The sequence below is a fragment of the Gymnoscopelus microlampas genome (assembly GCF_963454915.1).
Source record: "Gymnoscopelus microlampas genome assembly, chromosome: 22".
Classification (NCBI taxonomy): Eukaryota; Metazoa; Chordata; class Actinopteri; order Myctophiformes; family Myctophidae; genus Gymnoscopelus; species Gymnoscopelus microlampas.
The window spans coordinates 12,303,966-12,331,661 of record NC_139959.1 but is presented as its reverse complement, the minus strand read 5'-3'; the positions used below and the strand labels follow the sequence as shown (position 1 = coordinate 12,331,661).

The 27,696-nt window shown below is 41.7% G+C and overlaps 1 protein-coding gene across 2 annotated transcripts; it reads right to left on the bottom strand.

Annotated features, from left to right (window-relative positions):
• Nucleotides 1-51: 51 nt before the first annotated feature.
• Nucleotides 52-26,900, bottom strand: plcd1a (phospholipase C, delta 1a). 2 transcript variants are annotated; one of them, XM_084048367.1, is made up of 15 exons: nt 26,666-26,900; nt 19,373-19,531; nt 12,467-12,695; nt 11,573-11,702; nt 9,984-10,212; nt 9,220-9,421; nt 7,944-8,088; nt 7,391-7,543; nt 5,184-5,333; nt 4,424-4,580; nt 3,770-3,886; nt 2,694-2,872; nt 2,335-2,470; nt 2,108-2,257; nt 52-1,284 (listed from the first exon to the last, which is right to left on the bottom strand). In XM_084048367.1, the coding sequence occupies exons 1-15, from the start codon at nt 26,694-26,696 to the stop codon at nt 1,193-1,195; spliced, it is 2,259 nt and encodes a 752-aa protein (XP_083904493.1). In that variant the 5' UTR covers nt 26,697-26,900; the 3' UTR covers nt 52-1,192. The 2 variants fall into 2 exon arrangements, with proteins under 2 accessions (XP_083904493.1, XP_083904492.1); XM_084048366.1 differs by lacking the exon at nt 26,666-26,900 and adding an exon at nt 25,247-25,409.
• Between the last annotated feature and the right edge of the window lie 796 nt (nt 26,901-27,696).

Genomic DNA, 27,696 nt, shown 5'->3' with positions numbered 1-27,696 from the left:
CATGACATGGGCTGCATTTATAGCATGAATAAACTAACCAAGAGTTTGTGATGTGTCTTGTCATTGCTTTATTTGAATTCTAGTGCAAATGCTGTTAAGTTTTAAGTGACACATTGAAAGCATTGCCCGCCTGGTCAAGAACATGACATGGAAAATAAACCCATTTCTGTTCATCATTTCTCTTGTAACATATTTTGCTCGAAAATATTTAGATTAGATGATAAAAATAAAATAAAAAACAAAGCAATGAAATTTGTGTGAAGTCAAATACTTGGAGTAAATTAAGTTACAATATGTTAAGTGGAAATCCACGTTGAAATGGCTTGATATGCACTTCATATCAACAGTCAACAACAAAATAATTATGGAACAGTTGCAAAAAACAACATTTTGAATATCACATTTGCAAAACTATATTTTGCACATTGCTCAGCAATATACTGTGCAATCAAAATGAAAACAAACACAATCACATGCACACTCAAAGTAATTTGCTCTCAAAGCATTCATACAACATACTGTAGTGCTTGACAAAACGGAAAAAGAAAAAAAAACTCCAGTGACCAACCGTATTGTGGCATACAAGATTTCCAAATGAGCACATTTTAGAAATTTTAAATTAAAGAGCTTGTATAAGTTGTATAAACATAAAACCATAAAAACACACAAAAAGAGTTCTTAAACTTAGTGCTTGTTGGTTTGCTTGACAAATCATTATATTTCCAAGAAAATACCTTGAATATTAGGGCCAAATACAACATCCTACAAACCTATAAGCCTAATTTACCTTTCAAAAACTACACAGCCCATGTATCTCTTAACAGGAATCCAAATCTGCGGACCTTTATTCTACTATTCTACTTACCATACTACAACACTACTTGTACTTTCTACATTTGCCATCAACCTCACATTCAGCCTTCATTTCACACATTTATTCATTTCAATATTCTAGAACCTTCTCAACTAAACATACCATATCGCTCGTTTCAAGAGGCTATAACACAGTGATACGTTAAGTGTTGTACAAATAATGCAAGTCAACAAAATAACAAGAAAACATACGCTTTGGAATACATTTTGTCAAGAAGAGTTTGACTTGGCTTTAAACATTTCTTTATGGTCCCACAATGCTGTGTCTTTTGGCATGGAAGTTTTCCACACGTGACCTGTGTTGCACAGTAGTAGTAGCCTACTGGGCGTCCAGGACCATGAGATGAACAAACAGTCCAGCGGACGAGATGACGTCGCCTCTCTTGGTGTGCAGAGGGACATGGCGATATCCTGGAGAACAGGACGAGAGTTTAAATAAGTCAGTGAAACTCACTTAATAAGAATAATAATAATACATTTTATTAACGCACTTTTGATTTCTTTTTCTTTTTCATGTCAAGGACCCCCAGACCAATATGTATTTGTCCGCGGAACCTTAACTGAAAATATTTTGTGCCAGTGACCCTCACACAAGATTTGCGTTGTTAAAATGTTCAATAATATTCAAAATGTTTGACTTTTTTCCCCAATATTTTTTGAAAATAGCAGATCTACTGTACAAGCTCACAACGTATCACGATGTGACACACTGTGAGCTTGTAGATATGCTATTTTCAAATAGCCAATGTAAAGTGGTCAAACTTAGCCTAGTTGCTTCTTTTGGGCTTGTTTTCATAGACCTGGCCGCTTGTTTCTCTAACAAAATCTGGCAACACACTGATTACCTGCATTACACCTGCAGCCTACTAGGGAGGAAGTGACCAGATATCGAATGAAGCAGCAGAAAAGGGCAATGGCTGCCGACCAGGAGAAGAGCCAAGAATAAGGTGAATATATGTAAGCTTGCTTGTGCTTGTGTCAATCCCTGAAGAATCGACCTCTATCTGGTCTGATATTTTTATTTATTAAAATACTGTTTCCATCGTGGCTATGAGCAGTGCGGCCTCATTCTCCGTTTAAGGTTTTTGGTACGTCTAATGAACAGGTTCTTCTCATTTGTAACAAAATACATTTTGGTGTATTTTCGTCCGTGTTATTTCACCTTCCCAAACCTATGCTTGAGTGTAGTTGTACTGCAAGTGAAATGACTTGTACTGTAGTGATCCTTCCTTACCGTTCTGTATGCTGGTGAGAGGTAGACAGTATTGAGCTATGAGATCATTCTGGGATGTCGTGTCATGGTCTTCCACCACAAATCGCACCATGACTAGTTCTGGGACTTGGACGTCAAACTGGAAGCTCTCATTCCACATAGGGTTGAACCCTGCAGAACAAAAATAAGTGTCAGTCGTGGTGTGTGTGCGGGTGCGGGCGTGTGTGTGTGTGTGTGTGTACACTTACCATTGTTGTCAATATGGTTTGTTTCCTTGCTGCTGGTGTCTGCTGGGACGCCATAGAGCTCCACTCTGACCAGGGGGTCCACAATGGACTTGTGCTTGTCCTTGTTTACTTTAGGCAGCTGCTGGGCTGAGATCACCTTTTGTATTGATACACATGTATTAATTTGTGCATTTCTGTGGTTCTGATCTGCTTGCATTGCTCGATAGAAAAGATAAATCACTTGCAAATACTTGATGTGCAATTTAAACTACTGACTTCAAGCAGAAACTGGAACAGATCAGGTGAGGCACTGGGGTCTGTAAGCCTCTAAGGTTTAACTTGTAAAATGGGGGGAAGTATGATTTGGACAGCTTCCTCACCATCACGTGGAGGACTTTCTTCTTCAACCAGGGCCCTTTGGCCAGCGTATTCGGGTTGAACTGAGAGGCCAGGTCTCTCAGGAAGTCAGGCTTCAGAAAGTAGCCACTCGTGCCATTGGGCATAAACCGACCCTGGTTCAGGTCCATCTCCTTGGAGGCCGTCTGGAAGTTCAGTGCCACTAATAACATAGAATGGGAAGGGAGCGGATGTAATGACAGAGGCAGCCTGTAATGTATGTTCTCCTGAATACAGAAGCACACCTTACTACGACATGTTCACACAGTGTTTTTTACCCAACTGCCACCGCCTCTTTTACATAGAAACCATATGCGATCCAGCCGCAAGGCACTCAAAATACAGCCTATCTTTAAAGGCACTACAATCAGCGATGTTTTTGTTTCGTTTTTCAGAGCAGAGCACTTTTAAAAGTTAAAAACAACAGAACATTTTCAGATGAGCTCATGGTGACGTTAACTGCTTTGTATTCTGGCCAATCGCAGCAAAGAATATTCTGTTCAGGAGGCGGGCAATTTCCCAAAACACCACCAGACGGAGACCGAGAGAGTGAAAGTACCTGTTGCTAAATGAGCCTTGACCACTGCTAGAAGCACTCTCCTCCTCTTTAGCGTCTGACTGTCTCTAAAGCCAAAGCTAAGCAGCATCCTCTTCAGCATGGTTAATTGTTAAAAAACAAAAAAAGTGTAAAATACATGTATTTGTGGCTAGTTTTCATGGACAGAGTTGCTAGGAGTCTCTAAGGACCACAATTAAAATCAGCTGAACTGTCTGTTGCAATGGGCATGGGCTGTTTTATTCATATCAGCACAAGAATGCACCTTTTTCCAGTCTGAAAACGCCACATGTGAACACGGCTTATAGGGTTCAGAGAGTTTCAACTACAGTAGAAGCACACGGAGCGGCCCCACAAAAAAGTTGGAATTCTCTGAAAAAAAGATGCTGGGTGCAACACCTTTTTCAGTAGTTGGTCGCATGCTCATTGAAGACCCCTTCAATCTAGAACCTTATGAGTGTAGGAGCTTGTGAATATGAGGTGTGGCAGTGTACTGTAGCCTACCTATCTGGCAGCCGGCGTTCCACATGGGCACAGGGTTGTAGTTGGAGGAGTCAGTCCTGGAGCCTGCAGGGTAGATCCTGCTGAGCTTGTCCATGTTGTGATGGATGTAAGCTGTGGCTATGGTAGCACATCGAGGGGAATACAATAAATAGCATCGCTAATGAAGAAAGAATGTATGTGATTGAACAGAAACAACATCCTTTGAACATCCTAAGTCAAATCAATCAGCTGTCATCTTAGTTGACCATTAATTGTCATAGAAATAATTACGATTAAATGGTAAAAACATTTTTTTTGACATTTAACATTGGAAAATGCAGTATAAATAAATACAAAATCGTAGAATTTTAAGCGTTCAAAACTGAAATTGCACAGGGATTAAATATACAAACTAAGAAATGAAGTTGTGGAAATAGCAAATCTACAAGCTCACAGCGTGTCGCATCGCGATGCATTGTAAGCTTGTAGATCTGCTATTTTGTGTTTGAAAATGTATGTACATTTTTCAACATGGAAAGGATAATGGTGATTATCTAAAATGTATTGCGATCAGGCGATTATGTAATAATTGTGACAGGCCTATTGATTATGCCATAGGCTGAGCGATCCAAGGCTTGTTGTGACAAAGCCCTAATGATTACAGTCAGTGTTTACCTGAGGTGTCAGCCAGGTTCAAAGCTTTGCTCTCCTTAAAGGAGGACATCTCGTAGAAGGCCAGGTTGTCCTTAGCCTGTTCAAATCCATTGAAGTGGACACTCTTGCAGTAGACCACCATGTCGGAGAGTTCTTTGGCAAGCTTGATCTTTGATTTCTGCAAGGACACAGGAGAGAGAGAGACAGTGATTAGTCTACAATTGTTGGTTTAGTATCTCTTGGTTTGGGGTTCATTTTGGACAAAAGTTGAAATTAAAGTGCACACTGTACATGCATCTTAACCCATTAAAACCGACAAAGCATCTGTGTTGTTTTAGATTTTAGCTATATAGGCCTATATATAGCAATATAAGTTTTTCAGAAAACTATTCGGACATTCGGATTTAGGACAGTGGTTCTCAAAAATAGCAGATATACAAGCTCACAGAGCGTCACTTCGTGCTGCGCTGCGAGCTTGTACATCTGCTATCTTTGAACATTTTAGAAAAAAAAATATTTTTTTAACCTAAATCTTCTATTCTGTGGGTCCCTGGCACAAAACATTTTCAGATGGGGTCTGCGGCCAAATACATATAATTTTGGGGGTTCTTGGCACAAAAAAGTTTTGATAACTTCTGATTTAGAAGCCATTTGCAGAATCGGCCTCAGGTCTTAATGGGTTAATGTACCAGTACGGTAAGCTGCAGAAACTGGCCAAATCTACCCATAAGGCTCGGGATCTTGCAGTGTATGAAAGCAGCACATACTCACTAGAACTCACCTTAGCCTTGGCTTTCTGGCCGTTTTCCTTGGAGTCCGCAGCCTCGTCCTCCTCTGAAACACTGTCGTCTTCTATACTGCTGTTGTTGTTAAAGGCTGCGTCTAGCTTGTTCGACCGTTTACCCTTGATTAAGAACCGACCCTTCAGCTCCTGCACAGGGAAAGATGTTTCATTTTCATACACAGGCCATAAAAATTGCCGATGACATTTTTGATTATAGACAAAATTTGTCTGAATAGGAGCACTAAAGGCAGATCCATTCCTTTTTTTTCTCTTTTTTTAATGAATGGGGCAGAAGTAATTCCCAGTCACACACCCCATCAACAGCCAATGAGAGAGTTAAGTTACACTGTATGTACAGTAATCTGTGCACATACAGAGAATGCCACATTGCCACAGGCATTCATCCCATGGGTAGTGGCTTTGGAACGGCACTGAAAGATGATTCCAGATGCTATTGTCTGCCTCTGCGTGTGTTATAAGACTCTTATACATTTTTACTGAAAGCTACACCTCTATAGGTCTCACTACCACAGAAGAAAATAACAGATAAAGAATGCAGTGATTAAAGAAAAGAAAGAATAAGCGAGATAAGCAGAAAAAGGTAAAGACAGAAAAACTATTTTGCAACAACTAAAAAAAGGTAGAAGGGCAGATATTACAAAATGAATCAGCCACATACTCAGAAAAAGAAAACAGAAATCCATATTTAATAACATCAAGACCAGCTGAGTACATGCCCTGCCATGCATACCTACTGGTCCAAGTCCTGTTCCCATGTAAATTAAATTCCTTTTGGCAACTCAGTCCCTGCAGCCAAACAAGGTGTTCTCTCATTCACTGCTCAAGCTCACAGACACATCTTGTAAGGACTCGTCAGCTGCCCAAAGGTGCTCTCTAACTTTCACTAATATAAGCTACTAACATGCAAAACCGTGTGTTGTATTCTCATTATGTTTGTTTGTGTCTCCAGCAGCTCAGCAGCATGTTGAGGTATAGGACTTGAGAACAACCTGGCTGTGTCTAAAGCCACTTTCAGACATGCACTGTATTATGGAAGTTTTGAGGGGCTGTATGTATGAACGCAACAATCCGGATCAGTAGGATCGGACCTGCAACAGATTTTATGTGGGCAGGACCCTTGACTTAAGTCCGGGTAATGTCCAATTTGGCTCAAACCGCTCTGTGTGAATGGACACGGTGATTGTCCGGTGAATTTACATTCCGCGTGGACATGTTGATGAGGCTTCTATTGTGGACGGGTCTCCCCTCCACCCGAGGAATATTCACTGATCGAACATAAACGTCTCTTTACTACTGTAGACAAATAGTAGACAACGAGCAATGCACACTTCAATGTTCTCTGAAAAATATTGTATTTGATCCTTGCATCTCCCTCAGGCTGTGCCTGTGTTATATTTACGTGGGAGTAGCTAGTGTGTGTAGCTAGTGTCTGTCTACTACCCAGACCCAGCCCCTCACCTTATCAGAATATTTACCTTAATGTGTGAAAGCATCTGAAACGGACATTCTCCTGTTGCATGCTGCATGTGGGAACGACCAACACCGACCTGATTCCCCAGACATTTTCCAGTGTTTACTGGCTGGACATGTGAAAGTGGCTTGTTTGATGTTTGCATAATGAAGATTGGCCCTGATTTTACTCACGTCGACTTCCTTTCCCAGATGAATCCTGACTGTCCTCGTCAAGTAAACAGGAAGACCTCAGACTGGTTGAGTTTATTTTGGTAATTTGAGAGTTAGAATTACGGGTTGGGTCCGTCTTTGGTGTCTGTTTCAGGTCGAGGATTAATGAGAGGCCCCAGGCTTTGTGAACAGTCTATAGGATGTCTCAATAAGGGTGACGCCTGTCTGACCTAACTCAGGTGAGGGGGAATTGACTGGAATAGTGTCACATTGGTACAGTGGCATTTCCAAGTAAATAGCTCTTCTTTTTTTGCATTTTCTAAAACAAATGTAAACAATGTATCAAGATTTTCTTGCAGAATTGCAGAAATGAACACAATAAAAAAAACCTTGAGCTTGTAGGCTATTTTCACAATAGAGCTTAAGTGGTTAATGCATGATATTTTTGTACGTTTGGATCCCAGGGAGATACTAAATGTATGTTGGGTCTCAAGCTCAAATGTTTGGGAACCTCTGGTATATATGTCTCAGTAAAGGCAACGCCTGTCTGGCCTACGTACCTCAGGTGAGGGGAAAGTGACGGGCATAGTGTCTCCCAGGGGCTGCGTGAGGAGAGCACTGCCCAGGATGGAGCCCATGTGCTGGGCCATCAGCTTCTGTTGCTCCAAGCTGCAGTGGTTCTCCAGGGACAAGATCACTGGGTACTCCGAGGTCTGAGAGAACATAACAAGAACAGCATCGGTTCTGGCCATACAATAGTGAAGATGGAACGCAAAGAATCCTTTGATGTCATTTAATATCTTAAAACCACTTGTTACTTTGCTTTTTTGCCTAGATTTTTTAAATCACCATCTTTAATCATCTTTTTTTTATAACCGTCTTTAACCATCTTAATGTTTTTATAACCATCTTTAACCATCTTCATTTTTCTTTTCCCACTTTTATTTAGCACTTTTTTCTTTTGTGTTTTTATGTTCAGTACACACAAACAAATGTGCTTCCAACTTTAATCCCACGAATAAGAGCAACCATGGAAACGACAACACAAAGGTGTTGATTAAGCAGCATGCCAGGTCCTGTCCGTGCCACAGGTGGTTGTCTTGTCTCACGTACTTTGAAGGCGTAGTCTTTGATGGCCTTGATGACGTCTTTGAAGAGAACCTTGGAGGTGAGCGTGTAACCGTGGTAAATGACGGGTTCTCCGTTGGGCCCGTCCCAGCAGTCCAGCTCCACACAGCGACAGCTCTTCATCAGGGCCCTGCGAGGGAGATGAAAACATCTTTACCAAAGGCTCACAACAACACAGACCGAACAGCTCTTCATCAGGGCCCTGCGAGGGAGATGAAAACATCTTTACCAACGAGTCACAACAACACAGACGGCCGATCAAAAATAGCCGATGTGGTACTGAATTTGTAGCTCAACAAAAGCTAATTCCTAGTGTATGACTGAGGACAATTTCACGATAAATTTAAATCTCCACCGTACGATTATTGTAAACGTTTTTTTTATTTTTCGATAAACGATAATAACGATTATCGTCCCATCCCTAGTCACAACACAGACCGAACAACTCTTCATCAGGGCTCTGCGAGGTAAATGAAAACATCTTTACCAACGGTTCACAACACCGGCATAACCAGTTTCTTGTTTCGCTGTTACCACAATATTGCTTTCTAGGTGAGGGATTGTAATTACAAACAAACTAATCACAAAACACAAAAGGCTTCAAATCAGGCATAAACAGGGCTCTACGTAGGAATGTACCGGCTGGCATGTAGAGTACGACTGATTACTTTACTTGTTAATAATTTGGCCTAAATCAAAACACAAAACGACCTAAGTCATTTAATCCTCTTATGTTACATAACTGACAGACAGCGTTATTTGTATGTCAATGGTCATATTGTTATAAACTTTTTGGGTGAAATGATTAAGAAATATCATATAGTTGGCTTTGGTTCAGTTTTTTCTGTTTTCTGAAAAAAATGTCATACTGTAGCCCATTATTTTAGCAAGGTGACCATGTGGGAGTTAGTTATGTTACAGTTACAGGATAAGAAATATTGAATGATGACTTGGACTGATATCAACAGATAAGAAGAGTGCTTATTTAGAAATTAGTACGCCATTTTTTGATACAATTTTGTTTTGTTGTTTTGACCAAGAAGCCATGTTTCTTTTTTTTATTATATCTAAAACGTGATGCGACGCATTGTGAGCTTTTAGATCGGCTACTTTCCAACAGCTGATGTATGAATAGGGTTAAAGTGGTTAAACTAATTTTGATTTTACATTAACACATTTAACTGGGGTCTGGGGGGCCCCCTGGAACCTTCTCAAATAAAGGACCCCACTTTGGGAACCCCTGGTGTAAAGGTATACATGCCGTATGTAGGCTTCAGTGCTGCTGGGGCCTTTGAGCTGGTCCTCGGTCAGGTAGGTGTTGTGTGAGGAGGAGATGTAGTAGTGGTTGATGGGCTGACTCATGTCCTGGAACACCTGCTTATGGGCCGGGTTCAGAATGGAACCCTCGTGCTGGTTCAGGTACATCAGAAAGCCGTCCTTGGTCATGTGCTTCTTCTGCTTTGCTGAGGAGGATGTGTAAAGAAGGGATATTATTAGAAACAAAGTCAGGTCCATTTTATTTATAAAGCACATTTAAAAACAACCAAAGGCTGACCAAATTGAAAAACATTTAACCAAAGGCTGACCAAAGTGCTGCACAACATTATAACAGTTATAACACACAAAACATTAAAGTTAAAACACAAAAAGCATGAAATGATGGAGAATACAAATCCAAACAGGAAGACATATAGCTGAGGTTAAAAAACAAAAGGCAAGAAAGAAAGAAGACTCATTTGAATGGCTTTCTCCATATTTAAATTTTGTATGTTTTTTCGTAAATGAATGCCTTATTTTGTTATAACAGTGCCACAAAAAAAGTAGCAAATTAGCCGATCTACAAGCTTGTGGATCGGCTGTTTTTCCTTTTTTCTTTCTTTTACGTTATAGTTGGTTATGTAAAAGTGGTTAAGTGTGTATGTGGGTTTTATAAATAGGCCTATTGAACCAATGAAAGTTAATAGCTTCAGTACGCTGAAGCTGCACTATGTACATAGTACTATACACACTCCCAAGATGTCCTACCCGTTTCATCCAGCTCGTACGTGTCGATCAGCCTGACGGCGTCCTCCATGTTCAACGCCTCTCTCTGCTCGCTGAGCAGGAAGTTCAGCAGGTCCCTGGTGCTCATCTGACCCTCCGTCTGAGCGTACTTGGCGTAGATCACGTCCACCTCCTCCCGGTAGGTCAGCAGGTCGTAGAAGTGCTTGATCTCGGAGCCCTCCAAGGCGCCGGAGTGGGACTTGTCACATTTCTATGGGAGGTGATAATTGCGAGACGGTCAATCAAAATCATCCGATAGTCGGGATATGAACTGAGCGTGGGGGGGGGGGGGGTGGGGGGTGGGTGAACGTCTTTTTGGAACACTTTTGACGTGTGGATTGTTTCCCCTGTGAGAACTACTTTTCCTTTGTGGATCTACCATGTGGATTGTTACTACTGCAGGGTTGGGATTCCGGAACCTGAGGAATCGAGGGGAACCGGATCCAATATTGAGGAATCGGTTCCATCAACTTTGGAACTGTTTCTAGAGCCGTTTCATTACACAGTCAGAGCTGATATGTGGACTTCACGTCTGCTATACAATTACAATACTGGTGGTTCTCAAACTGTATAGTTTCAAGGACCAACCATAACTCTGACAGTGTACAAATGGAACCTTCACAGGTCTGTAACTCTGAGAGTGTACAAATTTGTACACTCTCAGAGTTACAGACCTGTGAAGGTCCATTTGGAACCGTTAAAGGGAACCGTTAAAGAATCGGATCGTTAAGACCCCACCCTAATTGTTACCTGTGTGAAGTTTTTGCCGTATGCGGCTAACTTCTTATGTGGACCTGCCGTTGTGCTGCGACCTTTTGCACCTTACATTATGTCTAACCTCATGTCCATACCTGCTGCTACAGTACAGTATGTGGACCTACCTATGCGTTGGCACTCTTTTGCACTTCATGGCTGTTTGTTCCTGATAAATGAACAAGCTCGTCTCTACTCTGTCAACGGAGACTTGCATGGTCCCAGGTGTTCCACAGAAATCGGTGAACGGGCCAGCAGTCTGTGGCGATTGCGTAATCTTTCAACTCAATGGGTCACCACTTTTTTTACATTAATTTGCCGCACCTGTGCGACATGGCAGGGATTGAGAGGAGAGGTTACCCATTGTTAAGGTCATGGAAGTATTCACACTCATTTTTTGATTCACTGGATGCAAATAGCCTTGGTAAGGCCCAGCACAGCTCCACAAAACTGGTGGTCACCACCGGCTTGCTCTTGATTTGATTTTGGTAAAAGATTTACAAGTAAAATCCTTCACACTATAACTTAAACCCAGGGTAACACATTAAAGCGTAAGGAAACACTTGTTTCCAATGTGGTCCTGCAGCTGCACTCTTGATTTTACGTTTATGAAACTTCCTTGCAGAGGGGTTTTAATCGTCTGCAACGCAAAAATAATCTAACAACTTACTTTTCTCAGAAGGTAATCCTGTAACGTAAAATAATACTTTTTTAAAGGCGGTAATCCTGTAACATAACAAGTTACTTTTAAAAGTAACGTTACCCAACACTGGTCATGATGGTATATTCTGTCAGCGACGTGTAAGACAGGGACTCACAGCGAAAAGCTCCTCAGCATAGGTGTCGGCCACCTCCACGTTGATCTGTCGCAGGAAGTGCTTCAGCTCCTTCAGGGTCATCTTGTTGTCCTCATTCTTGTCCGCTTTCCGCATGCAGTTGAAGATCCAGCTGACGTTACCATGTAAGGATTTGCTGCTCTGCTATTTCCTGCTCAATTCATAATCCAGTAGGGATGTGACCATAATCGTTATTATCATTTATCGTGATAAAACAACGCTCACAATTATCGTATCGCAGAGATCCTCCGTCATACACTAGGATGAATTGGCTTTTGTTGAGCTGCAAATTCAGTATCACTTGAACCCTCTATACTTGATAAAAACGGACCTGTAAATAGTAAATCCTGTAAATCCCCAGAATAGGGATGCTGGGGTTTCAAGTGGTTAAACAAAAGTGGCATTTTAAATTTTAAGTGTATTTTGCCACAATAATCGTGACATGTAATTTTCATATCGTCCCATCCCTATAATCCAGCCTGCTTTAAAGAAAATTAACAGCCTAACATAAAAACAAACTGATGATTTGAGATTTGCTTAGCGAGGCTTAGCAATTATGTACTGTACAGTATAGTATACATGTGTTCTCTCGAAAATGCTGATAAGAATATTCCCTGGAATGTGCATGTTAACATGCATCTCTAGTATACCACCCTGCTTCCGTGTTCACAGCCACCTATTTTGCTAGGGGCCCGATGACGCTTTTTTGCGATGGATACTAAAACCAACGCATCTTCATATTGAACAAAGGCATCACAGAAGATGGATTACTTCCTGTCCTGTGTTTGACAAGGAAGCACAGCGTTGCTATGGATGGAAATATCTGTTCTATACATTTAATTTAACGATCTCATGCATCTGTGTGGTCAAGGATACTGCTCGCTCTTCTGCTGGTGGTTGAGGTTGCGCAGGTTGACTATGATCTTCTCCAGGCCGTTCACCCACTGCTTTGCCTCCTCCCCGGAGGCTGCCAACAGGTCAAGGTTCTTCTTACGGCCCTTAAAGATGATGGAGAAGCAGCGGTCGTCCACACTGGCCTCTGTGTACTTCTGGAGACCCTCGGACTGACGGCCTTTGCGCACCGAGTCAATGTCATCGATGGAAACTGGTGGGAGAGAGAGAGTCCAAGGTTAAATGTAGATTGAAATTCTGGTTCTCAGCAAGTGCTAGAATTGATTGTAACATGTGACATTAGGAAGTTAGTACATTTTATTTGTATAGCACTTTTCACAGGGAGAACTCACAAAGTGCTTTACATACGACAGAAATAAAAACAGCAAGAAACATTTAAATGATTAGAAACAACAAAAACACAAACTGTACAATACATCTCAGGAAAAACAAAACGGCAGACGCATTTCACGCCTGGAGGAGAAGCTCAAGGACATTCCTCAAATGCATGTTGAAACAGTGGTGTTTTTAGGTGGTTCTCAAAAATGCAGCTCTCAGGCCATGAAGAAGGGCATTCCAGAGTCTAGGCGCTACAGACTGAAAGGCTCTGTCACTGTTGGTGATTAACCCTATTACGATAGACCCTGGTCAGCTGACCTTAGGGTCCATTAGCCTTCAAAGATGGTTTGAATCTAAACCATATAGACACAGGTGTAAGAGTTGGTCACAGCCTTCTACATTTTGGTATAATTGGGCAATAACAAAGAACACCTTCCAATTCAATCAGCAGTCGGGCCCTGGAAAAGGACTGGAGGATGCGACATTAGACAAGGCAATATCTATTGGCACCAGTATTGTTGCCAGGGGGACTCCCATATACTTTTCAATCTTATCTGCAGGAAGTCTCTGTTTCTTTGGGGGTAGCTTGTTCATCTGTGAGGGACCCATAAACCACATTTTACCATGCTGCTGTTGTTCAGTGGCAGACCTAAATGTGTATTACAGAGACTTGTTGAAAATGGGATCTTTGATCAGCATAACCTCGTTTGAAAATAAGGTGTAGTAGTTCTCTTTGTGTGACTATTAACTTTCCTATTTTGCCACCGCACAGTTCAGCGGAAATATCCAAGACAGAGCTGGACGACTGTGACTACTTTTTGTCATCGTGCAACAGATTTGTAACGGTCGGGGAACAAAAACACGAGTGTCACGTTTTAGTTTTCAAAGTATGAAACCTTGAGGGCCCCTTATTAAGGATGGCAAAGATATCATCTCTCGGCCATTTTGTTGTTGTCTGCTGAATACTTGAATTCCCTGGCAAACCACACACATTCCATGGAGATCTGGTTACTGCAATACTTTGATGCAGTCTAGGCCACCTTTGATTCTCTCTTGCCTCATATAAGTCACCAATTTCCACACCTATTTTCACGCACACAACTTTGCGTATCATCAGACAACCCGACCCACTCACACACACACTATCATCCACTCATTTAAAGGACAACATCACAACAGGACTTCAATGCACACACAGGCCCTGTTTAAACGTGCTTTGGGGGGCCAGCTCTATTGTTGAGCAGCTTAATGTACGGAAGAGAATGCCCATCCATTGGGTGATGTAATCACGTCAATGGCAACAAACTCCCTTCTAACCTAAACCACCAAAGACTACAGGCTTAGCTCAGAGGCCATACGCTGTGATTGGGTTACAGCCACAGTGTTTTTCAGACACCCTTCTTTGCCGCGCCTGCAGTGAGTGTCATGTTCTACTATCAGTTGTTGTCAGAGACTGCCCCAGACTATCCAGGGACAGCCTAGTCACTCTGCGTCTGCAAAATATTAAATTGCAGTGGTGGAAGGTAGCTAAGTACATTTACTCAAGTACTGTACTTAAGTACAATTTTGAGGTATTTTTTACTTTACTGGAGCATTTCCAATTTTCAGTACTTTTACTTCTACTCCACTACATCTCAGAGGCAAATATTGTACTTTTTACTCCACTACAATTATTTGAAAACTTTAGTTACTTTGTAGATTTGGATTATTATTATTACATTATTAATTCGGTACATTTTAGACACAAGTTATGATAACTTGTGAAACAGGACATTCTGCAAAATGAGTACTTTTACTTTTGGTACTTTTAAGTATATTTTGATGGCTGGACCTCTGTCTTCAAAGCACTGAGGAGGGGGGGGGGGGCACACAAACCAAGGCTATAAGTCATGTCGATTCAGCTGACTGCTGGATGAACAAATGCCTCGGAGCTCGGAAGCAACCCGCCAGAAGGGAGGCATTGGTCTTTGTGTGTACGTGGCTACGTGCACATATTGGAAGTAAACAAACCATTTGAGGAACTGAGAATATTTGTTGCGGTCTCTCGAGAGTATTCCATCTGCAGAGAGATGGGCCGGCCGGCCGGCCGCAGTCAGTGTCCAAGTCATGTCATGTGTGTCACGCAGGCATCGCTGAAATTCCAGATCAAATTTTTTTGCACAAAGAGAGCATTATGTCGGCCTGACAAACTTCACCCGACTTGATTCTCAAACCTCTCTCAATAATTAACACTGACAATGAGATGTTCAACGGGAGCAGTGGACTAGTGGGTTAAATCAACGTGCAAGTGGAACCCTTTCGGCTTAACCTTTGACTCCCAGAGCTATCGTAGCATGAACTTCAAACAAATGCACATGGACCGCAATGGAAACAAGCCCCTATGGGGCTTTTTGTGTTATCCTTTTAACAATCATTGTAAATCGTACCTCTGCACTAATTGCAAACAGTTAATAAAGTATTCAATCAATAAATCAATCAAACATGCTACAACATAGAATCAAACATTTTGTACAGCACGAAGGAACCTTTGAAGATATGTCTTCAATTTAGGTAGCTTGTTCATCTGTGTTGTTCATCATTCAAAAATAGCAGATGTACACTGTGAGCTTGTATATCTGCTATTTTTGAATAGACAACACTAAAATCTAAAAATGACACGGATGCTTTCCCGGTTTTAATGGGTTAAACAAGCGGTTATATGCAAACTATAACTCTTAAGTATAAACAGAATATAAACTTTATTGTCAGAACATAGAAATGTGAGCTTCAAATGCACATTCCACAACATACAGTCAGACAATAAACTCATGTTTACTCTAGGAATTCAACAAAGAAATGTGTGATAAAGCCACCTAATTAACCTATCACTTACACCTGCTTGCATGCTGTATGTGTGCTTCAATCTAGTCTACATCAACCAACAGTAATGTAACTCGTAATGTAAATATCGTTGCTGTCGGGCAAAAACCTTGTATGTCCAAAATCATACATTTTCAGGAAAAAAAATACTTGTGTTCCAATGGATCCAGCGTAGGTATTATCTAGTCACAAGCTCTTCTTAATACTTTTCATTGCTTCAATAATTTATAATACCCAGTGACACACAATGTCAGTATAAGAGAAATGTTTCAAAAATGTTCAGATTTGTTCAAAATCACGACGCAAATGTATGCTACTGTTGCACAATGCTGTAGCTAAAGCAGTGGTTCTCAACCTTTTCAGGCCCGGGACCCCCCAAAAGAATCATATTTGAACTGGGGACCGCCCACCCTGACAAGCACTTGGAATGTAGGAGTTGAGGCGGTACATTTAGTTTGACTCGGTTCCACAGATAAATATTGTGAAAATAACAGATCTACAAGCTCAATGCGAGGCGTTGAGAGCTTGTAGATCTGCTATTTTCACAATTCTTACCTCTTTCTTATTATTATTTGACAATTTGGCCAATGTTTGACCAATTTTTATAGTATAGTTTATTGATTACTTTTGATGCAGTAATGCTCTTTTTCTTTTCTTACTTTTGAGGTATTAAAAAGGTCTTGAAAGTCCAAAAATTGTCACTTCACTGTCATCTGGGGACCCCCTCAAAATCCTGTGGGTCCACAGGTTGAGAACCACTGAGCCAAAGGATGACCAATAGGATTAATTTATATATAAAAAAAAGAAAAGAAAATATGGAGATGCAAGGTTTCTGCCCGGCAACATGTGATGACTTTACTGGAAACCATTTGCAGTAAATCACTGTAATAGCAGGTCAAATAGAACGACTTGAATCCGACCCAAGAAAAAAAGTGAATTACAAGGGAGGTGTGTGTCATTAGAGATCTGAGTGGCTTCAACGCTACAGAGAGTAGGACAGTGTCTGGGACATAAGGCTACCTCATGTGACCCATATGCACACACACACACACACACACACACACACACACACACACACACACACACACACACACACACACACACACACACACACACACACACACACACACACACACACACACACACACACACACACACACACACACACACACACACACACACACACACACACACACACACACACACACACACACACACACACACACACACTCATGCATACAGTATGCATGTCTCTATGTTTGTGTGTGCACGGCACGCCCATGTCTGTGTACACAAGTGGATGTCCAGCATGTCCTGGGGCTGGGGGGGGGGGGGGGGGGGGGGGGGGGTGAGGTTCATGAACACCAGCTGGCATTTGAAAACAAAAACAGACCAGTAAACTCTATGGTCTTGATAAGATCTGAATGCTGTGTGTGTGTGTGTGTGTGTGTGTGTGTGTGTGTGTGTGTGTGTGTGTGTGTGTGTGTGTGTGTGTGTGTGTGTGTGTGTGTGTGTGTGTGTGTGTGTGTGTGTGTGTGTGTGTGTGTGTGTGTGTGTGTGTGTGTGTGCAGTGACTGCCTCTAGCCTCCTAGTGGGGTTAATTAAAGATGATATTTAGTGCGTACCGTGGCGTGTCGCGCGTGTCAAGTCTCGTACATATTACAACACTGTTTTTTTTTTTTAGGACATGCTTCTTTGGCTGAAGTAAACACGACGGCAGAGGAACACAACACAGAATGTGTTTACAAAATAACAAGTGCTCATTCTCTAATCTCTACCTCCGAAGCTCTTGAAAGCCACGATTTCAAGCCCACAGGAAGACAATAAAATGGCAGCTGACCTCCTTCATCGAGGAAATGCCAATGAAATCGCCACTGTTCTGTTTCCTCCCTCTGTCCGACCCCGTCTCATCCCAAACCCAAATCTAACAATGTACTGCCGGCAGTAAACAACAGCACTGACCGATGTCTATTCACACAGCCAGGGCCACAGCAGTTTCCATTCCACTATACTGTACACCACATTTTGTGTTTGTGTGTGTGTGTGTGTGTGTGTGTGTGTGTGTGTGTGTGTGTGTGTGTGTGTGTGTGTGTGTGTGTGTGTGTGTGTGTGTGTGTGTGTGTGTGTGTGTGTGTGTGGTGAAGTTGTGCGCTCACTGCTCTATCAGTCATTGTTTTCTCAAGGCTCAGCCAGGGGATAAGCTCCCAAGGGACAGACTGTGTCTTGGCTCCCTATACTCCCTAGAGAAGACTGTGCACCCACTGCACACAAAACAAGGTGGAACCTGAGCTAGCTACAGTACGCGTCCTAACGACATGCTCACTGTACCAACACAGACGAAGACGAATACTTCCCACAGATTACAATCGTCCAAGGAGTTTGAAAACATCACTAATGACAAAAAATGTGCTGGGTGAAGTTAACAATGTGGAAACACAGCAGCCAGATGTGTGAGCCGTTGTGACGGGAGAAGGATATGTGGATTATAACCACACAAAGGACTACTAATTATATGTTTCGTGCACCCCTGCACTATCTGCACCTGGACTCCCTCCATATCGGCGCATAGAGCTACTGTACAGACAAACGGAGCACCTTTAACCCATTAAGACCTGAGGCCGATTCTACAAATGCCTTCTAAATCAGTAGTTCTCAAACAGAAGAGAAGATTTATTTAAAAAAATATAAAATCATTAAAAATTCAAAAACGCTTTCAAGATTTTTCAAAATTGCTGCTGTTTGTTTCAAAAGCCTTATACCGTACCAAGTTATCCCACCTATCCCCATGTGACACAGCTGTTTACATATTTATTTATATTTATTATTATTGGTTATTTTATTTCACAATATGTGAATAAACATCTGTTTTCTCATGCCAATAAAGCCCCTATGGATTGCATTGAATTAGATTGAGGATACCCCAGTAGCAGCAGCATTCTTTTGTGGCTGGGTGGGAAATTGGATAGAGTTGCAGTCAACTGCACCATACATGGCCTGCAGGAGATAAACAGTCTGTCTCCTGATAGGGAAGACCCTGTGTGTGTGTGTGTGTGTGTGTGTGTGTGTGTGTGTGTGTGTGTGTGTGTGTGTGTGTGTGTGTGTGTGTGTGTGTGTGTGTGTGTGTGTGTGTGTGTGTGTGTGTGTGTGTGTGTGTGTGTGTGTGTGTGTGTGTGTGTGTGTGTGCGCGTGCGCGCGCGCAGAGTTCAAGTATTTTCCACTTTGGCCTCACTATCTGTGAGTTGCTTTTGTTTCCACCCGAAAACTCTTGATTATTGGTGGGGTTAAGGGGTGTGTTGAGAAGCAAGAGAATCCATTGTTGTTAGCCTCTCTGGGGACAGTTCAGTGTGAACGAACGGAAAACAGTAAAGCATCGAAAAGGCCAACAAGACTCAATTACAGTAGAATCTTTTCTTATTATTTATGATGATATTGGGCTCCTAGTCTATGCCAATTGTGGCTTCGTCCTCAACCTCAGCCCATTGCTTTGTACACTTTGTTCTGTTTGTCTGTTGGGCAGCTCAAAGGGGGAAAATGGGGGGAAAGAGTTTATTGGGAACTGAATGTTCAACACTTGAGCTGTCATAATGTTTGCACTGTGAATATATACAATAGAAAAAACAATTCAAAAACTGAAATATATATTTTCTAAGTTTTATTAGTGACTGGCTGTATTGAACTGTGCGTGACACTCACAGGTCTGGTTGCTCTTGAAGGTCTTGTGGGACTCGTGCCACATGGTCTTGCAGTCCTCCTGCAGTTTGTAGAAGCGGTTCTTCTTCCAGGAGTTGGTGCGGACCTTGACCAGCTCCCCGCCCACCAGCAGAAACTGGAGATCTGCATCGCCTTCCAGACCTGAGGGTTCACACAAAGGGTAACGGGGTGAAACAGAGGCCTTGTTGCTTGGCTTATTAATCTATTCCACAGGCCTCCGGCGTTGTGCTCGAGACTCACGGAGAGGACAGAGGTTATCAGATACAGTAGAGCAGTTGGTTCTCAAAGTGGGGTCCAGGGACCCACAGGGGTCCTTGAGGGAGTTCCAAATGGACCCTTACAGGTCTGTAACTCTGAGAGTGTACAAATGGAACCAAAAGGACCCGTGGCTGGTTTTAGACGTCAATTCTTTGATTATCCGCCAGACACAGAAGAACGACAAGTAAATATTCTGTCCCTGTAGACTAGAGCGAGTGGGTCATGCTGCCAGATGGGAACTGTCTTAAAATGATCGTATACAGCCCAAAAAAAAGATAAATCACAGTTGTAAATACATCATTTTACACCTATTTATTGTAAGCAACAACCTTATTTGACATGCCTACTTGAGGAGAACGCACCACATACAGTAGGTGGACAGATTCACTTTCAAAACCTGCATGTCACACAAACGGAATGCGATGCGTTTTGTTGATATAACAAGTTTGTTCATGTAGAGTCAAAACCATTGGTGTTGTGTGCTGGATTCGAACCAACATCATCTCGGGTCACGCGCTCCGTGCAGGAGGTGTGGAAGGAAAATGGCCAAAGTCACTGGCCACCTACTGTGTGCTGCATGGAAGCAGGCAACTTCCAGGACCTTACTCAAATACAGATAATGTAAAACTTTACAAATTGAGAGCTGCTGTAACGTTACACTTCATCAGCATGCAAACAACAGACGTATAGGTCATCAATGCGAGTGTGTAATTATAATATGATGATTTGATGATGATGATGTCTTTTATAGCCTGTGTCAATATTTGTAGTTGGTGAAAGCAATGCTGGTCTGTGAGTTCGACTTCAACCTCAGAGTCACAGGTGTATCAGAGGGGCAGTAAACTTCTGATAACACGTTTGATGTGTGATGGACTGGGGCAGTCATTTTCTGATAACCCGTTTGTTGTGGTCAAAGAGCATACAGTAGCAGCATAATGCTTTGTGTGTAAACTTTAACACATGTTCTTCACTCAGTCTGCTGGAAAATGGCACAGCAGCTGGGCTCGTTCCCGTGGGGACACACACAGAGAAAGATGCAACCCGTGTTTTTAATGCCTCCAAGTAGATCAGATCTACAATAGGGTTGGGATCCGGAACCGGAGGATTCGGAGGAATCGGATCCAACATTGAGATTTTACATCCCCGCCAGTGACAACATTCCCTGTGGGTCAATTCTCGAGCTTACCATACACAGCTGTGTGGAGATAAGGTTGAAGAATGGTGAAATGTTCCTTTTAATGACAAGTTATTCTTGTCTTGGCTTTAGATATCCAGTATGATATACAGCAGTGGTTCTCAAAGTGGGGTTCAGGGACCCCCCCAAGGGTCCTTGAGGGGGTTTAAGGGAGTCCTAAGCTAAATGTATTAATATAGCATCACCATCAGTTTTTAATCACTTTAACCCTATATGAATCACATCTACAAGCTTGTGAGCTTGTAGATCTGCTGCTTTCAAAAAACATTGAAAGAATTTTAAATATTTGGAATATTTTTTAAACATTAACAACAGTATGGGGGCCCCTGCCACAGACATATTTCCAGATGGGAGCCAAGTACATATTAATTTAGCGGTGGTTTGAGAACCACTGATGCACAGCCTATGCAGCAGGGTGACAGGATTATCATTCAGGTGGCGCATTGTTATCATTATGGTGCTCAGACAGAGCAGGGCGTGTTACAGTATACATCTGCTGGAAGGATGATTCATATTTCATCAACCACTTTGTATGAAGTCACCATGATCTCAAAGGGCACTTTACTGTTGTGCTGGCCCTTCCCATGCTGTGCTAAGCTAAAAAATGTTAATCTATTTTTGTCTTTTTGTCGCTGTTTGTGAGTGAGTGAGTGTGCGCGGTGTATGCGCGCGCGTGCGTCTGTGTGTTGGTGTTCTCATTCTGGAGAAGATTGCTCACAGCTGAATGGAACTATGAGTCAGACAAGGGCAAGGCTCAGTCATGAGCAAAACCTTGCCAGTGAATCTAATACAAAACACTTGTGGAAAGAATTGGGAGCCCCGCTAAATATTTTCCTCTCCGCCACTCAAGTGAGAATAAGTTTAGGCAGGGCTGCTTGCTCGGTACGAAACTGACATTTGAGTCCGTAAACAGAGGGTACCCAGTGCGTTGCGTTCACTACATTTCTGTTATGCCCCGACCTTGTCACGGGTGTGGGCAGCACCACTACATTACAGACATTTTTTACGAGGTCTTGCCACGGACTCACAGAGGTTGTTTATGTTTCTCTGTCCCGGCCAGGCACCGAGGAGGAGGACTGAACAAAGCATTCAGTGCCGCCTCTGCAAAAATCTGCGTTTGGGCTGGAGCCTGAATTCCCTCCGTGGCAGCGTGGTAACCTGCGCGTCACTATGCAAACGCTTCAGCACGTAACTCGGTGGTTCTCAAAGTGCGGTCAATGGACCCGCAGGGGGTCCCTGAGGGCGTTCCAGGGGGCTACCCAGCTAAATTTGTTTATATAGCATCAAAATCTGTTTCCCTTTAGCCCTACAGTACGTATATACATTGGCTATTTAAAAATAGCAGATCAAAGCTATTTTCTAAAATATCTTAAAAATTTGAAACATTTGGGAACTTTTTTGAAACATTTTAACAACACAAATCTTGTATAGGGGTCCATTGAACAAAATATTTACAGATGGGGGTTGGCAGGCGGCCAAATACATGTTACTTTGGGGGTCATTGACGTGAAAATGTTTGAGGACCACTGATGTAACTGACCTTGCTATGACCAGGAGCAGTGTGTCATCCTTAACTAAGCTCTTAAGCAGAAAATGATGTGACAGAAAAGGCTATATGACATGTCAGTAGACAAATTTAGAGACCGCACACTGGAATATGCTCTAAAGGTAATGAGTGTGTTACCACCAAAAATGTGACGTTTCGAGGCGGGTTGGTTCTTCCTCAGACACTTCCTTGAATGAGTGAGTAAGAGCCGGCCCGGCTCGAAACGTCACATTTTTGGTGGTCATTTGGGCTAACCTGACTGGTGGAGTCAGGTTAGATTGGGGCAGTGGTGGCCGAAAGGTTAGAGGAGCATGTTTGTAAGTAACCGAAAGGTTCCTGGTTCGATTGTGAAGAACAACTTCTGAAAAAGAGAAGTTGTTCTCAGCGAACCTCCCCTGGGTAAATAGAGATTTAAAAAAATGAAAATTATTATTTTTTAAATAAACCCCATTACCTGTTGTTCACTTCTGCCCGGCACCTGTTTTTCTTTTTGTTTGGATGTGTGCTCTTCTATTTGTTGTTGATAATATGACATGTCAACCACGGAAATGTTTTGGATACATGACCCCTCACTGACAAATCACTGACATGATTCATGTGTTTGAAAGGAGCAGATGATTTCCTGTTCCTCTCTTTATGCTTAGTAATCAGTAACCACGCTAAAAGGAAGAGAAAGGGTCACAAGCTTCACCTTTTGATTGTACAGTAGGCCTGTCACTATTATTACATAATTGCCCGATTGCGAGAAAATCACAATTATTTTACATCGTCATAATCGCCATAGTCATCATAATCCTTTCCTTGTTGAAAAAATGCCATGTATTTTCAAACATTTTCAAACAATTAGCTGAAATAGCACATCTACAAGCTCACAGCGGTATAAAATGAGTCAGTCAGTAATTTCTTTGTATATTTAAGTTATTTTTCATCATATCTGCCCTGCAACTTTAGTTTACACATCCTATAAAGCCAAACAGAGGTCCCGACCCCCAGTTTTGGAACCACTGGAACCAAATGCACTTTAGATGCATTTAACTCCTGATTTTACTGTGCAGCACGGCCATTGATGCCTCTGAGCCAGAGGCTAACAAATTAGATTGACACATTTAGTAATTTGTCCCAAGAGACATCTGTCTCTATCCATGTCTGACTCTGTTAATTACATTTTGTCAAATACACGCACCACAGAAAAGTAATGGTCTGGTTTGAGCTTAAAAGAACTCCTTCAAGGTGTGTTAACATGCATATTTTAGGGTAGCCTAAACTTGTAGAGAGCTAGATGTCCTGAAGATATCCTGAAAACACCTGGGTAATGGTATGAAGGCTGTAGCAACCAGCTGTTTAGGCCTAGCAATAGAGCTATATAGAGAAGGGGAAAAAACAAAGGGTAACATTTATTTTCTTTAAACTTTAAAGAGCAGAAATGTAACGAAACTGTGGCTACTCTAACAACCAACAAAGGACTGCAGGTTATATTTTCAGGGAATTCCACATCAATATTAGGTTATAACTGCGTAATATCTGGTATACAGGTGTTCAAAAGCAGACCATCCTTGAATGTCATGAGATATGCCAGCTTACATCTGTGATTAGTCTACTTTGTTTCACAAATGGAAACACTTACTGATCAGTGCACCAATAGGATATTTGAATTGAAACATGGATGTGTGTGTAAAACTCCTGCTTATATAAGAACTACTCAAATGAACCAATGACTGACGAAATGCTCCATCGTGTATAGATGTTTATGTGATTATCATCATCATCAGTGATCACCACAACCAAAGATCAATTTGTTTACAAGAATGACATTGTTTTCAATGGCCCTCTCTCTCATCATGCGTCAGTCAGGCAGGCAACCACACATGCAGTTCTCACAGACCCAAAGAATTCACTGCCTCCAGGCAACAAGAGCAGCCTTTTAAAGAGACTCTCCCATAGCAATGGCAGCACAACTATTTACAACCAACAACAACACACAGGCTGCCGTAGCCGTAACAGCAGATAGCGGATAAGAGCCTACATTGTGAATATGATCAGTGATCACCAGTTGGTGGGAAAAGTACTACATTTTTTTACTTAAGTAAAAGTATCAATACGGCAATGTAGCAATACTCTTGTCTTGTTACAAGTAAAAGTCCGGAATTCAAAATGTACTTGCATAAAAGTATAGGTAACAAAAGTATTGGCGTCAAAATATAGTAGGCTACAAAGGTAAAAGTAGGCTACTCATTATGCAGAATGTCCCATTTCACAAGTTCAAAATGTATTAAAATCTTTTGAAAATAGCAGATCTACATGCTCACATTATGAGGCATTGTGAGCTTAAATCGGCTATTTTCAAATGGCTGAAATATTATAGGGTAATAAGTAACTAAAGTTTTCATATAATTGGAGTAAAAACTATATAACAATATTTGCCTCTGAGATGCAGTGAAGTAGAAGTAAAAGTACTGAAAAATGGAAAGTAAAAGTAAAAGTAAAAAATCTTGAGTACATGTCATGTACTTAGTTACTTTCCACCACTGACAGTAGCAGAGCATATACGAGCCCACATTGTGAATATGATCAGTGATCACATGCACAACAGTAGAGATTGGCAGAAGTTAACGTTATTCAGGTTAACCGAGGTAAGGCGAAGGTGTTCCTCCGTGCAAAAAAAAAGATCAAAGTGCATGCGTCTTTCAGTACGCACGCACGCACGCGCGCACACGCACACACACACACACACACACACACACACACACACACACACACACACACACACACACACACACACACACACACACACACACACACGCAAGCTCAGGGATCAGGTATAGTCTGATTGATCGCCTCCTGGAAAAAACTTCCTTACCTAAGCGTTTCCCATTCTCCTGCGCTATCTTTCTCACGTGCTCTTGGAACAGCCGTTCCTGGGATGAGGTCCTCTTAGGACGCTTACATGTAGGTAGACACGACATATTACAAAGATCGATCCCCGCCAGATCAGATGGCTCTATCCCCGCTCTCCTCTGGAGAAGAATTCGTCTCCCTCGCCTGGTGGGGCGTGTCTACTTGGGTTTCTAAACACTACTTCTCCAGGTCATACAAGCAGCAGCATGCATCCAGCAACACTATAGTATGCGCACAGGCTCAGCAGCTAACTGTGTTTTTAGATTTTTGATCCTACTCCTATTTGTGAAAGGATTTAATTCAACGTCATAGAAAAGTTGTCTCTTAACTGTTGTGGCTTGTGGGGTCAATAAAACAGCTTGGATTTAACAGGAAATAATAAATAATAATAATAATAATAATAATAATTAATTGTATTTGTATAGCAGCTTTCGTGGCATCAAGTGCAGACAAAGTGCTTTACATAAAAAGATCATCAAAAGAAAAAACAAAATGAAACAATTAACAACAGCCATTCACTGAAAACCAAAACAGTAGCCTACTAAATAAATAGCTAGCTACAACAACAGGTAAATCATTTTTTGACCACTGCCTACATAGCAGGTGAGCTTTATAGGTGATCACCTCAGTGTCTCTTCATCACAATTAACACGGCAATTAAATATCCAATGTCGAAATATATCTTAATCTGTAATCGGTAATTGCTTGCATTGGTGAGCTGTGCAACAGCGCCACCACATGGAGGGTTATGTATAAAACTACAATCAATGATCTATCGCGACAATGTAGGTTTGTTCATTGAAAAGTACGTCATGCCCCCCGCCTACATTAACAACATAATATAACTGTAGGAATGTTGATTTCAATGACCAGCTATTGACAAATGCATTTAGCTCAGGTGATCATTATGGAAAAGCTGACATGGTCATTTTTTTAACGAAAAAGGCTGAATATGCAGTTACTAAATTAATAACTGCAGTCAAGTTTGACAGCTATGTGCGTATGGAAGCGAATAGTTGACACTGGATAGATACTTGCCATATGAGTGAAACGTTGAGCACATATTGTTCATCAATGTTGTTGATTCAACAACAACAAGCCACTGATTCCCCACACACACACACACACACACACAATCACCCAACAACCCTCTTAAACATTTTGAGGACTATGAACTAAGCCATAAGACCAGATAAGATAACAGGAAAGTAAAACAACTGCGCGTAAAACTGCGTATTGCGCACTGGTCTGCTTGCTGTGGAACAACACAATTACGCACGTTGTGTAACTTTGATCCAATTGTCTTGAGTAAAATGTCTCTGGTGATGACATTAATTTCCAGTCTGCAGTGCAGTGCTGTGCCACTGATATATAAACTCACCATGTTTGCCCGCTGTGCCGTTTGATTCCATTCTGTTATGATCAGTCAGAAGTCAGCATGCGTTGACTCCACGTCTCCTCCTGTTGCGCTCACAATGATCTGGTACACCCAAGTCCAATGTTGACTATTGACGATCAAATGGTCCTAGTAGCCTTCTATCCTAGTCTCTCAGGAGGAGTATGTACTTGTGTCCACCTCTGAGCCACTAACCCAGACAGTATGCAGCAGCGAATGCCAACCCATCGCGCTCTTATGCCCTCAGTCAGTCCACACCCACTGCCACACCGGTTTGACAAGTAGGCTCCTCTGTTTACTCATGACTTTGATTCGTAGCAGTCTAGCCCACGAGGCTGCACCTTGGCAATGGACTTCTGACAGTATAGGCAGTGGTGGGAAAAGTACTCAGATTTTTTTACTTGAGTAAAAGTATCAATACTGCAATGTAGATATACTCTGTTACAAGTAAAAGTCCAGTATTAGAAGTTTACTTGAGTAAAAAGTACAAAAGCATAATTGGCATTAAAATATACTTAAGTACTAAAAGTAAAAGTACTCATTATGCAGAATGTTATTATGCAAGTTTCCAAATGTATAAAAATGCTTTGAAAATAGCAGATCTTAATGTAATAATAATAAAAATCTACAAAGTAACTAGTAACTAAAGCTGTCAAATAATTGCAGTGGAGTAAAAGTACAATATTTTCCCTCTGAGATGTAGTGGAGTAAGAAGTAAAAGTATTGAAAATGGGAAACACTCCAGTATAAGTAAAATATACAGTACTCGAGTAAATGTACTTAGTTACTTTCCACCACTGGTATACATTGGCTTTAGCACATAAACACTGGTACTTTACCGTATAACTTACAACAAATGAATAGAACGTAGTTTATTATTAGATCAATGTCATGGTGGGTGGGCTTTTTGTCATGGTATGTGCTGTAAGTCTGACAGTATATTGAGTAAGTCTGGGGTGTTTCCCTGTTATTACCTTGGGTAACCTGAGATAGACCTGGCAGCTCTGGTTTATAGG

Coding starts and splice junctions, on each gene's coding strand:
- plcd1a (XM_084048366.1), bottom strand. CDS start 25,352: ATGTCGTGTCTACCTACATGTAAGCGTCCTAAGAGGACCTCATCCCAG. Junction 7,544..7,943: donor TCAAAGACTACGCCTTCAAA/GTACGTGAGACA, acceptor ATGTTCTCTCAG/ACCTCGGAGTACCCAGTGAT. Junction 2,873..3,769: donor GAACGCCGGCTGCCAGATAG/GTAGGCTACAGT, acceptor CTATGTTATTAG/TGGCACTGAACTTCCAGACG.